The sequence below is a fragment of the Rhopilema esculentum genome, chromosome 2 (genome assembly GCF_057945365.1).
Source record: "Rhopilema esculentum isolate cy_ngs chromosome 2, ASM5794536v1, whole genome shotgun sequence".
Classification (NCBI taxonomy): domain Eukaryota; kingdom Metazoa; phylum Cnidaria; class Scyphozoa; order Rhizostomeae; family Rhizostomatidae; genus Rhopilema; species Rhopilema esculentum.
In genome coordinates this window covers 2879465-2894320 of record NC_142816.1, presented here as the reverse complement: position 1 = coordinate 2894320, position 14856 = coordinate 2879465, and the positions used below count along the sequence as shown (strand labels likewise).

Sequence of the window (14856 nt, the reverse complement as noted above, 5' to 3'; positions counted from 1 at the left end):
CAAATAGAAGCATTTCGTGTTAGTGTAAGTGGGGGGAGGGGGGAAGACAAACATATAACCTTTGCCTTAGCTGGATAGATATTAAAAATGAACTTTTATCTTGTCTCTGTTTCTCCATACTTACTATGATAGTCCCTGACATCTCACATCCCTATAGATCCGTAGATTACGACAAGAGTAGAAAAAAGTTACTACCTGAGGCGGCACCATAGTTGCCGCCGAAAGACAAGTTTTTTTATAATCTTAATGCTTCAAAATCACCTGAAAACGCATTCTTTGGAGCAAAATCTAATGATGAAATTTTATTCTTAAAATGATTATACACTGGCGGAAAGCGATGTTATCGAATGACTTTTTCCTTGTTTTACTTTATGTAACATAATTGAATAAATTTTCAAATCTGGGACAAAGTTTTCAAATCTGGTGATAGGTGCAAACTGACACTGTCCCGGTCTTCAATATTAAATAAAAATATAATTTATGACCAATAGTGCAAATTTCCATAACCAAATTTGGCCCTTGAAGGTTCAGATTTTAACTGACGAAATCCGAGCAGCAAATCACTCAATAGTAGAAATTGGTAAATCCTGAGAAGTCATTTTTTTGTGGAAATCTAATATTTTTTTTACAAAAGTGAATTGCTTCTCGATAATACGGTAAGTATTTTAGTTCAAGTAATTTATGTCACTAAAAGGTTCGTTCCACTTCTCCCTTTTACCCACAGCTCAAGTTTGAGAACTTTCCGAAATGACAATGACTTTCCAAAAATCTGTCAAATTTTGAAAACAGAGGGGGCCAGGGCCCCCCTGCCCCAGGCACGACGACCCTGATAAAATCAGGGTTGGAAAGTTGAAAGGGAGACTGGGGGCTGACACGCAAAAGGACTTCTTTTGATCTGATCTTTGAACTGAGCCATCTTCCCAGTCGAAATGTCTATGTCATTCTTTTATTTGTCGTTACAAAATGCAAACTCCAAATGAAGCATTTTACTATTTGACGTCACAATCAAGATAGGAAAAACTTAATCAGTGAATTAAGTTAAATTTTGTTTATTAGGATGGGAAATTTTTGTAGTAAGAAGGCGAAGTTGAAAATGACTTCATATCAGATATCATCAAATGAAAATTATGAAAATGCTTCACATTATGAGAACTTCAATAGAAGGATAGAAATAAAACATTTTGATGATTCAGCAATTATGAAGCATTTTGGATATGATTTATACGAAACGATCGGAAAAGGTGCCTATGCCAAAGTTAAAAGAGGATATTCGGAAAAGCTTAAAAAGGACGTTGCAATCAAAATTGTGAACCGTAAAAAGGCACCGTCTGATATAAAGCGTAAATTCTTACCACGAGAAGTAATGATTACATATCATGCACGACATGAAAATATCGTGCAATGTTTTGAAATTATAAAGGCGCAAGACAGAGTTTATATGGTACTGGAAAAGATTGAGAATGGGGATCTTCTTCGGCTTGTAGTTAAACATAACTTTGTCGAGGAAAGAAGAGCTAAAAGGATCACAAAAGGAATTGTATCAGCGTTGAAGTATCTTCATCAGAACAATATGGTACATCGAGACTTGAAGTTGGAAAATGTACTTCTGGATCGTAATTTCAATGCAAAGTTATCAGATTTTGGATTTGCTAGAAAGATCGAGGCAAGGAAATTGAGTTGCACATACTGTGGAAGTGCGGCGTATGCACCGCTAGAAATATTGTCAGGTAAGTGGATATCGTTTTCAACATTTAATAGAATACCCACATTGTGCCAAAGACTGCAATGGTGACATATTTGGGATAATTACGTTCCATCTAGCAGTTTTAGAATCTATTTAAATAAAAATGAAACCAGCGTTTGTGTAGACAAGAAGAGTTCACTTTCACCTCAGGACCCAATTGAAGAAAATTTTTTAAGGCATCAGCACTGATTGGGCAAAGTTTACAGTCATGTGCTCGCGATTCTGATTGGCTTATTTTACACAACATCCGGGAATATAAATTAACTAGCTTAAAATCATCGGCCATTATTTTGAAGTTTCACTTTCTTTGTTTGCTTTGTACGTCTGCTTTTCACAAAGCCAATTTTTGAGTTTTGTAGTTTTGTTTTCTCTCATAAAATATGTTGTTTTGTCTTGTTTTGTCTGACATTTGTTTTCTCAATAAAAATTAAGTTCATTTAGGGCTACAAACAAGATGACATGGTTTTGATGATGTTTTTTTCAAGAGTTCACCCAGTTTTGTCTCATAAAAGATTCAGCAAATGTAAAGAGCAACAGTATATCTTAAAGCCAATATTTCCTTCAGGTCACTTGTTGGGTTCCTACAGCATTTCAATGCAGCAAAAAATCTTCTAATAATTGCAGAAATATCATGTAAAGTAAATGCCACGAAAACATACAACAAATTTTTAGATAAAGTTGATAACACAGTGGAAATCTATCTGATTTTCTTATCGTTCATTGCAGGAACACCATATGACCCGTTCAAAGTGGACATTTGGAGTCTGGGAGTAGTGATATATGCAATGACTATCGGTTACATGCCATTCAGCGACTCCAAACAGATCATAAAGATGCAGAAAGGTGTCAGTTTTCATTCGGTTAAACAACATCCATCAAGAACGCTGCAGAATATAATTAAAATGATCCTTGTGAACGACCCAATGGATAGGCCACTTCTTGATGATATCTTAAATCACGAATGGCTAGCCAGCAAGAAGGAAGAAGCGGATGCAAAAAGAAATTATGTTGGGTTAGCAGTTGGCTTGTAGATTAAGACTGATTGGAGTTTCAAAATATTCATATTTCATCTTATCTTATTAACTTGTTTAATCTCATGCTTTCCTTTAAAAATTATGTCCTCAAAAGGGTTGGCTGAAAGTTCTAATCAAAGCATGATTTGATTAAATAAAGCATTGTTATGTTAAGCAAACATGTCACATCAAATTAAGAAGCAGGAGTCGCTTTAACAATACCTGTTAAAATCAATCGGTCTTCCTCGACAAATTCTTGGAGACAACCGTAAATTAAGCGATCGTTATTGGAAGATCCACTAAGCATTCAAAGATATGAAAAATTTATAGTGTAAAAAAATTCGATACCTGGACATTTTGTACGGACGTGATGTTATCACTTGTCACTGTTCGTATAACATTATCAAAAATAATTTCTGACAGATAAAGCTCTCCAAATAAAGCTTCAAGTGGCGTAACGCAGTTTAGGGCACCTTAGTTGGTTATCAAAGGGCCCCAAATCACAAAGAGATCCCAGATTATTTTGTTTGTTCATATATCCCTCTGTATATTTCGCTCATGTTCACCTTATAGTCAAAAGGCTTGAGTAAAAGCTCATTAACGGAAGCGAATCACTCAGCTTTGTTAAATAAGGGAAATATCATCATTTTTACATCCCGTATCATGTTATTGTGTTTGACATGCTTAATTTCTTGCAGCCCATAAATATGGCCCCGTCTCAGTTTTTCCCTAGAGACTTATCCCGAATATCTCCGTTACGCCAGTGCTTAACCCCGTATTACCAGCATTAGTTTTGGAGTACATGGGCCTTTTCTCTACCCCTTCTTTTTTATTTCTCATTGTCCTCGGCTCATCTATTTAGTTCTCAGAAGAAAAGGCAGCAAGCCCATATGCAATACAATTTACCAAACCCAAATTTCAGTGATATTTTCAGAAAAACCAACAGAGTCTAATATCAAATATTAACACCACAAAAATGAATTCTGTAGTTTATAAAATGCCTAATCAGCTACAAAATTACCAAAATGCAAAGTTGTTAAATATATGCTCATACAGTTTTTTCAACTAATTGGTAAATCCAATACAAATGTTTGATGAACTCCAAAGATCCAAGGGAAACCAAATTCCAAGAAACTTTTTAGCATATGATAATATTTACAATGTTTCGGTTGTGTTCTTTCACATCAAACAGATCAGAAAAGAAAGCAGGAAAATGGACCAGCCAGTACAAGGTCATTAGTGACACATTAGTGACTGATAATCCGTCAAAATTTGTATGCTATTATAAGCAGCTTCTCAGTGATATAAATGAGATCTTTTACTTGTAGATCTTTTACGCCAGGAAGGAATTTTACATGACAATCTCTTTAGGTGGTACATATTTCAAAAGTAACAATGAATAATCTAAAAGATACGTTGAGTATAAAAAAAAGTACATAAAAGTTTATCAAAAGTCAGCAACTATACATCGACCGTTTTTAATTTTTTAACATTAAAATGAATTTTTCTAACCAGTTTTCTGCAACCACGAAGAGTCACTTGATTACGTCATTTATGATTAAAAATTAAAGCTTTAGGAGACAAGCAGAGAAGAATCACGTAAAGGATGATGAATCAGCTACAAAATACGCCTTTTCTTTTGTCTTTCTTATCTTTTCTTTTTTCATTTTGAGCTTAAATTTGGGAGAATTGATAGAGGGAAATATTGTATGCGAACTTTAAATTGGTCTGCACAAGTCAGCAATTGTATTTTAATATTTTCATGGCCTAATTGAATACTGAAAGCACGACAAGAAAATTATCTCTACAATGACACATGAAACGACAGTTGTTGACTTGTCAAAATTTGTGCATAAAATTGAAAAGGCAATTTCGCAAACATATCCATCTTATTCAAAGATTCAGTCAACACAACAGATTACTGTTAGAGCAGAGAAATAACTATTTAAGCAGAACGGGCCTAAAGAAGGAGAGGTATTATATGGTTCAAAAAATTCATCTAAAGATATATGAAAGTTTACTTGGTAGGAAAAGAGATCATATTCTGCAGTATTAGCTGATAAAAAATAGTGAAGAAAATAGTTAACATTGTGAAGTAAAGTGAAGAATTAACATTGACGCCACGACCCAAGGTACTACCAACACCATGCCGAGCTAGGACTGTCCCTTTTCAAGCTGGATTCAGTAAACATTAGCACTATCAAAGGACACAGGAAGAAAATGATTGGGAAAATATGCAGAAGACATTTTTGATGATAACTATAAAAAATTGTCAATTCAATCGTTAGGAACACCCATCATATTTACTTGTCCAGCTTTGTTTCTGCAAAGGAGCCATTCACAATTGCCCTCACCGGCTTCCCATAGAAATTGTACTCTCCCATGTCAGTAAGAACAGCCAAGCTCTTTGGTGAAGTGTCTCCTTCCGGGAAGGTCTCTTTAGCAGGGTAGGCAGGCTCATCATGTTCATGGATATCAAAACCAGTTTCATGGGCTGGAATAAGCAAATTACAAATTTCTATATTTGTTAACGGGTGTGTTGAAGAAAACAAGATAAGAAAGAACGCTAAGAAGATCAATGTGCAAACAAATTTTTATGGGTTAAGATCATGACCCTGGCCATTTTGCGTGACAAATACACTTATTTTGTCTTTAAAGATGAGTGGTGCGTTCTAAACAAATCACTATCCCCTCATTTTATTCCAAAGCTTGTTAAGCCCATAAAGCTAGGTCATTGGCTGTTGGATTCAGTATATTCTACATATTCTTGCATGAACAACTTCGTGGAAAAAAAGTAAAATTCTTTAAGTCACTACATAAATCGATTTAAAGCATTGAGCAATGAATAAGATTTCAAGTGCTAAAAAAAGTTCTAGAGATTCAAGTGCTAGAGATTCCAAAAATCCTGCCACTAATCAAAAGGCTGGTAATACAGTGGCGTAGCTTGACCTTCCAGTCTAGGGGGTGTAGGGTCATAGGAGTATAGTTTACCGACAAAGACGTAGATAAAGAAACATTTAGGTTCTATTTCAGTTCCATATAGATTTTGTGAACCAACTGGAGATTTACCGACAATCTTACTTAGAACTGGGGAGGTGTCACACCCCTGTACACTCCCTGTTAGCTACACCCCTTGGTTGTGGTTCTGAAATGTCTTTGGTCAACGACCTTGTTCGCAGTCGTTAGTCGTGGCAAAGCCAATTTAGCAGCAGAGCGAAATAAAAAAATTAATACTTACAAATATTGTGGGGCTTGTATGTAAGTCTGTTTGCACATACAAAGGCTGCAAGGAGAACGAGAGCAAATGCAGCATGCCAGAAGAAAAACACGACCAATCCAAGCATGTTCAGTCCAAAAGCGTTAAAAGTCTTGATTGTACCAGCGTAGAAAACGCCGTCACCTATTGTCAACAGTGGTCCAGCCAGTACACCCAAGATACCTCCACCGACGTTTACTACGAAAAACACAGGTAACACAAGGTTATCTACCTGTTACTGACATAGCCTTAGCATATCAAAGGTTAAGATTTGTTTCGATTATCACAGCAAATTTTAACTTAAGATGAAACAATAGATGTCTTGATAGATGATTATGAAATTTTTAGCTGTTGGGATTTTTTAAAATTGAAAGGCGTTCAGTAAAGAAATCTGTTATAAGCCTCAATATGGAAGAAAACAAAAGACTTACATAAAATGCAAGAAACGCTTTGGCACATAAAACAATCTTAAATCTTCGTGCTTCACCATTAATTCAATCACTGCCTATACGGCATCGAGCACTAAATGGCATACCGGATGAAAGAAATTTCCATCAAAGCTAAAGCTGTGCAAGAATAACATACACAAAGATAACTCTTACCTGTAATCGTATCAGAGATATCGTCCACCCGACAGGTCTTGAGCAAAACACTCCAGACAACATAGGCACAGCCAGAAACGAACCCAATAGCAAAGGCAGCATAGGGATACATGTTTCCAGGTGCAGCACTAACGGATACCTATGAGACAGAAATGGTAGAGTAAGCACAAGGTATTGATTACTACAGGGGCGGAAACTGATCATTTCGTGGGGGAGCGATCATGTTAAACTCACCGACAAAATCATAATGTGACGTCATCAGAAATAACGCCACAACAATTACATTGGACCTGAGGTCAAAGAATGTTTCCCATTTCACACCCTTTTCGATCACAGGACTAACGCCAATCATCACTTCAATTTTACAGACAAATCTTAACTCCGAAATTTTTTAATCGATGGGGGAGGGGGGGGGGGGGGGTGACCTACCAAACAATTTCTGTCCCTTGATCACTGATATCATTAGATAGGCCTGATATTTATTTAAACTAAAGAGCAAATCAGAGCTGCTTAGATTCGTAAGGTATCTGCAAATCTAGTATAGCAAGTCAATCACTGTCCAGAAGAATGTTCAAATGGTTAAATTTTTCTCCAGCCAGGAAAATGGTACTGATGCTTTGGTTTTTCATAAAATACATCTAAACCAAACTATGAAACGTTGACATATGACATCGTAGCAGGAAGGGTAAGTGTTATGTCGTTAGTTGCTGCGAATCGAGACTGGCATGGCCAAGCTTGTCTGGCATTTTTTGACAATTTTTTTGATGATTCAGTGAAGCCGTGCGTCTCACACATCCTAATAACACGAACGCCCAAAAAACAATGATAATTGTCTGAGTTAGCCAAAAATTTTGAGCTTTAGGGGATGCACACTTATTGGGAAAAGTTTATGTGTAATGCAAAATAAATTGCTTTACTGGGGGGTAGAGTTGCCGGAAAAATGCATATAGTTTCTAACTGCTACTCGTGACAACATCGAGCTTGACTTACCAGTCCCATTATTGCACTGTTAAGGAGGGTTTTTGTATTCCAGTTAGCTCCAAAGACAGCGGTTCTCTTCAGCGCAAATGATGTAAAGCCACTCATCGACGCAGCCAAAAATGAGTTCACAAGAGCACGGGATCGGAGAAGTGTCGATGTATTCTCAATGACGTTTTTTGTTCCAAGGCCAATCAGAACTAGCAAAGCACCAAGGAAAATGTTCTGTTGAGAAAAATCATCTAATCAATTTGGCGATCAGAGTTAATCTCAAACACAATCTTGGCAATGCAAATCAACTAGTCTCTCCATTTTTCCTTGTAGATAGAAGCTCCACGATCAAATTTATCATATTTTTCATGCAAATCAATTGTAACGTCAACGATGAAACAGCGTCACTAGACTACCCTGTCAGTGCAAAATTCAACCTAGGATAAAATCCCACTTCTTGAGGGCCATTTTACGTTGGTTGGCACTTGGAAATTTTTTTGAGGAGAGGGCAATCTTCAAATAACTTCATTGTATGGGTTGAGGATAGAGTACCATATCGTCATAACGACTTGCTTCATAACATACCGTGTTTGTTTCGCCCCCAATATCCTTCAGCTTTCTCTCTCCGTGGCTCTTTCGTGCTGGCCTAGCTCCCAACAAAATTGCAGCAATTACAGCAATACCTCCAGCAGAAACGTGAATGACACCAGCACCTCCAACATCCTTTAATGAGAAGAAAAGAAATCGATTATGCAACTGTTTGTTCAATGATATCTTAAATTATTCCAATACTAAATTATTCCAATATATTTTAACTTAAATTATTCTAATCTTAAGCACATTACTGCCTTTATGTACAGTCCTCAAACTTTCAACGTAGGATAATTACTACGAGAATCGCGTGAAGGATTCTTTCCAGGTTCAGCAGTATAATGAAAAAACATGAGGATGCCGGACAAATTTTTTAGCATTGGATAATATAATGCCATGAGTGCCCAATGCCCTTCAGGACAAGTTCCAATTTTATTTTACTGTCATGTTTATCTTTTTGTCAGAACATCTTGGTGTCTGGTGATCATGATAAAAGGCCTTTCAAAGGTTGTTGCTGTTGTGTTTTAATACTTTATATTTAGGTGGCCTTAATAGGCAGATTGCAGAGGTATACAGAGAGCATATTTACTTTACTCAGCGTCAGCGATGATGATTATTTTGTAAAATGACAAAACGACGACATAACATTATTTGATAAAAGGATCTGGGTCTAGTATCCTTTCATTACTACAGTAGCCCTCAAGGTGAAGGGAATGAAGCTTTTCTACCTGATAAACTATAAATTTGCTGTCGCTTGTGTTGAATTCAGTCATAAGCCAACCTTTCTTTTGGCTGTGCCATGCCCAGTGTGTTGAAACAGGGTATACAAAGCCTGCATAAAAAGGGATAAACATAAGTAGCATTACTTTCATACATAGAAAAGTCTTAAATGAAACGTTTGGCTAGACTTGATGAGAGCAGAGGTAGAAACTGGGTATTTTTTATAAGGGTTGGTGTTTGTCACGGTCAAAAGAAACAAGCTATCGTACAAAGGAAACGAGTAAATTATCAGATCATCAGCATAATTTAACCTTGGTTGGATATGCTTCCACTTGAGTTATGGACGGTTTATGGTTGGACATTACACCACTTCGACCTGCTTTAAACGTCGCTCCAGATTCATGCAGAGGTAGGAGAAAATCTTCTAGCTTGGTATTTACACGAGGTATGCATAAAATCTATATTGTAGGAGAATTGTTGGGTGCGACTTTATCTATAGAAAATATAGCATTTCAACTGTCTAAGAAAAGACGAAAGTTTATTGAAAACATAGTAATTTACTACGACGCAGGCAGTTTATATCTTCATTTTATTGCTTTTCAGAGACAATTTACAGAAACAAGAGCAAAAGGACATTTAATTTTCTGGTGCAGACATGCTCAGTCAAGAGCAATTAAAAAATTGTAAGGTGAGTAACCTGATACTTCGATGGCTGACAGACAGATGGTTTAGGCCATTTTTAGTATCTGTTGATTGCCTTTAAAGGCATCGCCTGGGGGAAAGTTTTAACACTTTTCTTGATCTAGAACGAGTTGAAACTCACTCCATTTGCTCTAAAATTTATTATGGTTTTAGGCAAGACTTACCTGAGAGAAACACTGTAAGGAACGGGTAGATCCAGAACCTCATTCTCTCGGCAAAGCTTCCGTTGACAATTGCAATGTAGAGAGCGAGATATGTGAAATGCTTGAACCAGGCAGAAAAATCAGCTTGTGTAGCATCGATTAGAAAGAACTGAGAGTAAGACAAGAATGAATCACCAGATGAACCAAAGGCAAAAGCGTAGCCAGTTGCCCAAAACATGATCGCAGATATCACTAGAACAAAGAAATGGCATTGATTTTATTGGCTATAGCGTTAGTACATCTGTAACAGAGAAAAGCTATTGAAGCAGTAGCCTTAATTGCATTTGCTTGCATAAAGAAATAGGTATACTTGTTCCAATGATATTAACGGTGGAAGGTTAACACAGAACCATTAAAATTCTTAGAGATCTTTGGTCAAAGCCCATCTAACGTATACGGTTGAACTAGTCCAGTAGGGGGGAAATTTAAGGGGGAACTAGTCCCCCTATGCTGATGATTTTTGAGGATTTTCTTTGGATTTGTATATATACAAAAAAAAATTCGTTTTTCATTTGTGTTAGGGTAGCTAGGCTATCCTTAATGCAAATTCATAAAAAGTGATCAAGGCTGTACAATGTTTCGGGAGGTAATTCACATGCAAAAGAGAGAAACGAAACAAAACTGCGAATTGATTGAAATTATGATGATTATGGAGTTGAAAATAAGCTCGAGCTTTCTGATGCTTATCCTTGTCAAAATGCATCTTCAGAGTGTAAGTGTTGATGCCATTTCAGTATCAATAATTCCAGTCATCATTGAGAATTTTTCTTGTTAGTAACTTGGCTTGTTTCTTTATATCTTACTACATCGTGTGCATCTAAAGTAATGCCTACATCATCATTAGGACGCTGGACCACAGCCCTTTTCAATAGATCCTGTGGAGTGCGGATCAGGCACCGCACAACCATTGGGCTAGCAGGGACTTTAGCCCCCCCCTCAATTTTTGCAATAATAGCTTTGAAAATTTTTAGAAAGTCCACTCTAACTCAATTTTGGAAAATTTACTCTAACGGGTCATATGTAATAGCAGTTCTTCTTAATTTGGAACCCTTTTTGTTCATTTTCTTGGTGTTTTGTCTTGTTCAATTATATGTTTTTTCTAACTTGGTTATCTTGGTGTTTAATGGTCCTCAAGCTTATTATATCTATATCTATAGTTATTGATTTCTTCTCTGAATCGGACTGTTTGTAAGTAATAAGTAGAAAGAAGAAGGTATTATCAAAATGGGGTGTTTTCCAGCGTTCTGGAGAGCAACGCCCTCAAAATTTTTCGGCAACGCCCTTTTAATCCCATCCAATTTTAGACTGGTGCACAGTGCTTGGTGCGGATACAAGCACCTTTTGTATTCATAAAACAAACAACAGCATTACTGACGAGTTCAAAAGGGAGAAGACAGTGTTCTGTAGCAGGATCTATACCGAAGGAGCGTGACAAAGAGAAAACTTTCTTCGTTTGTGTTTTCTGCTCCATCGCCAAAATCAAAAGTCCTCTAACTAACAGCGTGCAGCAATGAATATCCTAAAGTTAAGTACGTCATAACCACGAAAGCGAAGCTAATATTGAAAAGGAGAATATTCCTATGACAGTGCTAAAAGGGAGGGGACGACTGCCCATTTAGACTTGCAATTATAAGGAGTTGCTTTTTGCTATTGTTATGCTTATTTTTCTTGGTGCTTCGTCCCCATGCTCGCAGCTCTTCCAGAGTTTCTGAGAGTAGATGGGAAAGTTCTCACATATTAATTAAACTCAAACCTCAAGTACCTCGTGTAACGAGAAAATAGCATTAACACTGTTAAAAAGTCTAAGTATGTTCCTGTAGAATATGTCTGGACATAACATGTGCTTGATAAAGTAATGAATGCTATTTTGCTTATCGCGTTCTGTTGCCTTATTGCTATTCAATTTTTGCTGATATTTTATTTTTCGAATTTTGCCGAATTTCAGCCTGCCTTATTTCTTATATTGTTCTTAGTTTGGGCAAATCTGTACCTGATGTTTCTTGTAAGGATTTTTTGTATAAAAAAGCGTGTATAGCAGATTAAACATGACAAAGGTGGCACGGTTTTATCAGCAAAAGACCTTCACGTCATTGATGTCCATAATAACAGCAAAGTTGCATGTTACATTTGATTCCACGCTTCAACTGAGAGGCTATGGTGGGCAAATGATAATTTTAGCCTTACCAAGTGATAACACATTATTGATTATGATGGAAGATGTGTTCTTTGGTTGTGAAGCTCCAAGCTGCAATAGTGTATATCCCACAAATGCGACTAGAAAAGAGAAGGAAACAGTTATATAAAGTGTGAAAAACTTTTTCTAATTGACGTTTTATCTCTGACTGAAGTAAAGATTGGGCATCATTGTTTATAAACAATAAGAATAAAAGGAGTTTTTCATAAGAAATAAAGAATTTTATCATTTTTGAGGGACATGGCCTCCTACCAGTGCGTGTGACGTCACAAACACCATGTTTTTTTCCTTGAATGGAAATCACTCACGGACTGGACAGTTCAGTTCATCTTGTTCAGTTACTATTCGAGGAGGTCTACGTAGCCTTTGATCCCAGATACATGAAAATTCGAGGCTAATGAAATGTACAGAGGATATGTGCTGGCTGGTATTGCGTTACGTTAGGAGGGAATTTAAGTTTGGAAGGAATAGGCACTTTTAGCTGCTCGATGAAATTCTCAATTCTGAAGTCAATCATGCGGACGAATGTAAGAATCTTTTCCTTTTATCATGAATCAAGCTTCTTTTACAAATATATTCAAAAAATTATTACTTCGATAGTTTATTTCTACATCCATATAAATCATGAACGTTATTTTATTTTGGGTTGGCAAACTCATCGGTTCACCCGAGTTACAGGGTGGCAGCGGCCTGGGAGTTGAAAATTTTACCAAGTTGTTTTCCTGCAAATAGTGACCCGATCGTACCAGGTTCTTAACCCCTAAAAATCTTTCATGTGATTGAATAAAAATTATGCCGAAAATGAGTGACTTAAATTCGAAATCTTTACTGCGTATATTGAAGTTAACCAAGATCAAGATTAACTTTTTTTTGGGGGGGGGGGGCAGCCCTGATAAATTAGTCTAATAGCAGCCGTATTTAACAAAATAAAAGTATTTTACTTAGATTTCTAGAAAATAAAAAATCCTGCCAATATATTTATCGCTACCATTATATGATATGTTGGCCTGCCACACACTGGGTCCTGCAAGACGGAGAAAGGGCCTCAAACGCGTTGAATAATACGATATTCTTGCAAATCTTATTATGAAAGGTTTGTAAAGGAGTCATAATCTGTTTTCCAATCAGGTTGTTGAAATGGAGCCAAAACCCACTCAATTAATGTATCGATGCTCATCCGCAGAGTCATAAATATACGGCCTTCCTGACCATCGTATTGCTCAAGTGATGTGAACATGGTGTTTGTGACGTCATGAATATGCGGAAGGCTCGGGCAAACTCGTCCGTGCTCGGAAAATGTTTGGTGGCTAACTTTGACGCTCAATAGCTCGAAAACTGTGTTGAATATTAAAAACATAATAATGTATCAGGTATTTATGCTCGATATGCTTTCATTTGAGGTCAAGTCAATTTTGCGTGTCAGTTTATCTTTAAGCCTAAATTTACGTACCATTAGGACCCTAGAAGAAAAGGTGGCAGGAATTGGCTGATGGGGCTAAACAACAAAATGGAAAACTTTCTTCCTTTACATCATGTTGAGATCTCCAAAAACCTTTCAGCTCACCCTTTTACTTACAAATTCATCCAATCTTGACTGGTTGTACCTGTGGCGAAAATTGCGGGGATGGGGGAGGGGTGCAAGTGCCCCTGCTAAATTGCTAAATTTTCGGTTAAAAACACGCTTTTGTAGGTAAATTATGTCATTTGTTGGCTAATTTGCTTGTTTTTATGGGCATTGCCCCCTCCCCACCAAAATACTTCATTTCTTAAACAATTACGGCCAATTTTCTATAAGGGTATCTACCATGAGCAACAGGACACTAGATTCGGTCGATCAGTCCCCAACAATAAAATTAACATTTTAACAGCAAGTGATAAAACGGGCCTAAATTTAGAAATCTGGGTGTTATTGATGGATTTGATAACTATTAACGATTTGAATATAGGATTATCTTTCTACATCAAAAAGTAAAAAGCTTAAAGTTACGAAGAAAGCCAACTGCCTTGATGTTGTTTCGCGAATAAAGTTGAGACTCAGATCGACGAATTCTAAATCATTGCAAATGTAGCGATTTAAAAAATATGATGTTTCTCAGTTGTAATACGAGGATAGCACGATACTTGCATTGGGTAATCAACCCTCAAGTGGATCACAACTCAGAATTAACAAAACAACACTAGCCATCAAAAGCACTTTCGATGGGTGTCGACCAGACCTGAAGGAAGTTTATTAGTGTATAGTTGGTTGTAGTAGTACAGAAGTGTAGTACAGAACTTTGTAAATTATATTTTACTTACATAATACTATTAAAGACTCCATTGCAGCAGCCTTCCAAACTTAATTCGAAAGAAAACCTTGGTTTATCGTTCTGAAAACGTTTCGTGTCTCTCGAAGGAATGCAGAATGTGCTGAGAAAAATCGAATTATTTATTTCTCTATCGCCTGCATAACGCGGTTTTTTCAACCTGAACAGTTCTTTTATTCAAAACTGCAAAGCGTTAAGATCTTTTCAAAATAGGTTTTGAATTCAGGACAATAGTGACATACCTTCGCCATTGTAACGCCAACGACGATGTTTTCGTGGTTACTACAGAATAAATGGTTACTAAAGAATTAGAAAACACATCCAGCCAATGAAAAACGGTCTCTATCTGGATGCACGACAATGACTCACATAGAAGCAACCTTGACGTAATATGACGATGAATACAAATGTTTAGGTAGAAAAGTGGGGGATATAAACTAACTGTTTCCATGGAGATGACTCATCCACTGGTCACTGGTCCTCAAATTTTTAAGCAAATGGTTAGGATATATGACGTTCAGCAACATTCCTTATTATTCAACAAGCCACAAATGTT

At 36.8% G+C, this 14856-nt stretch overlaps 2 protein-coding genes across 2 annotated transcripts; one reads left to right on the top strand and one right to left on the bottom strand.

The window, feature by feature from the left end:
* The first annotated feature begins 854 nt into the window (after positions 1 to 854).
* LOC135695508 (testis-specific serine/threonine-protein kinase 3) lies at positions 855 to 3090 on the top strand. The gene is made up of 2 exons (XM_065214621.2): positions 855 to 1727; positions 2471 to 3090. Exons 1-2 carry the CDS (start codon positions 1058 to 1060, stop codon positions 2773 to 2775), a joined length of 975 nt encoding a protein of 324 aa, XP_065070693.1. The 5' UTR covers positions 855 to 1057; the 3' UTR covers positions 2776 to 3090.
* Positions 3091 to 3705: 615 nt separating this feature from the next.
* Positions 3706 to 14452, bottom strand: LOC135695507 (ammonium transporter 2). Its single transcript, XM_065214620.2, has 9 exons — positions 14293 to 14452; positions 11985 to 12074; positions 9762 to 9992; positions 8904 to 9007; positions 8170 to 8307; positions 7606 to 7818; positions 6616 to 6754; positions 5996 to 6211; positions 3706 to 5251 (listed from the first exon to the last, which is right to left on the bottom strand). The coding sequence occupies exons 1-9, from the start codon at positions 14312 to 14314 to the stop codon at positions 5061 to 5063; spliced, it is 1344 nt and encodes a 447-aa protein (XP_065070692.1). The 5' UTR covers positions 14315 to 14452; the 3' UTR covers positions 3706 to 5060.
* Between the last annotated feature and the right edge of the window lie 404 nt (positions 14453 to 14856).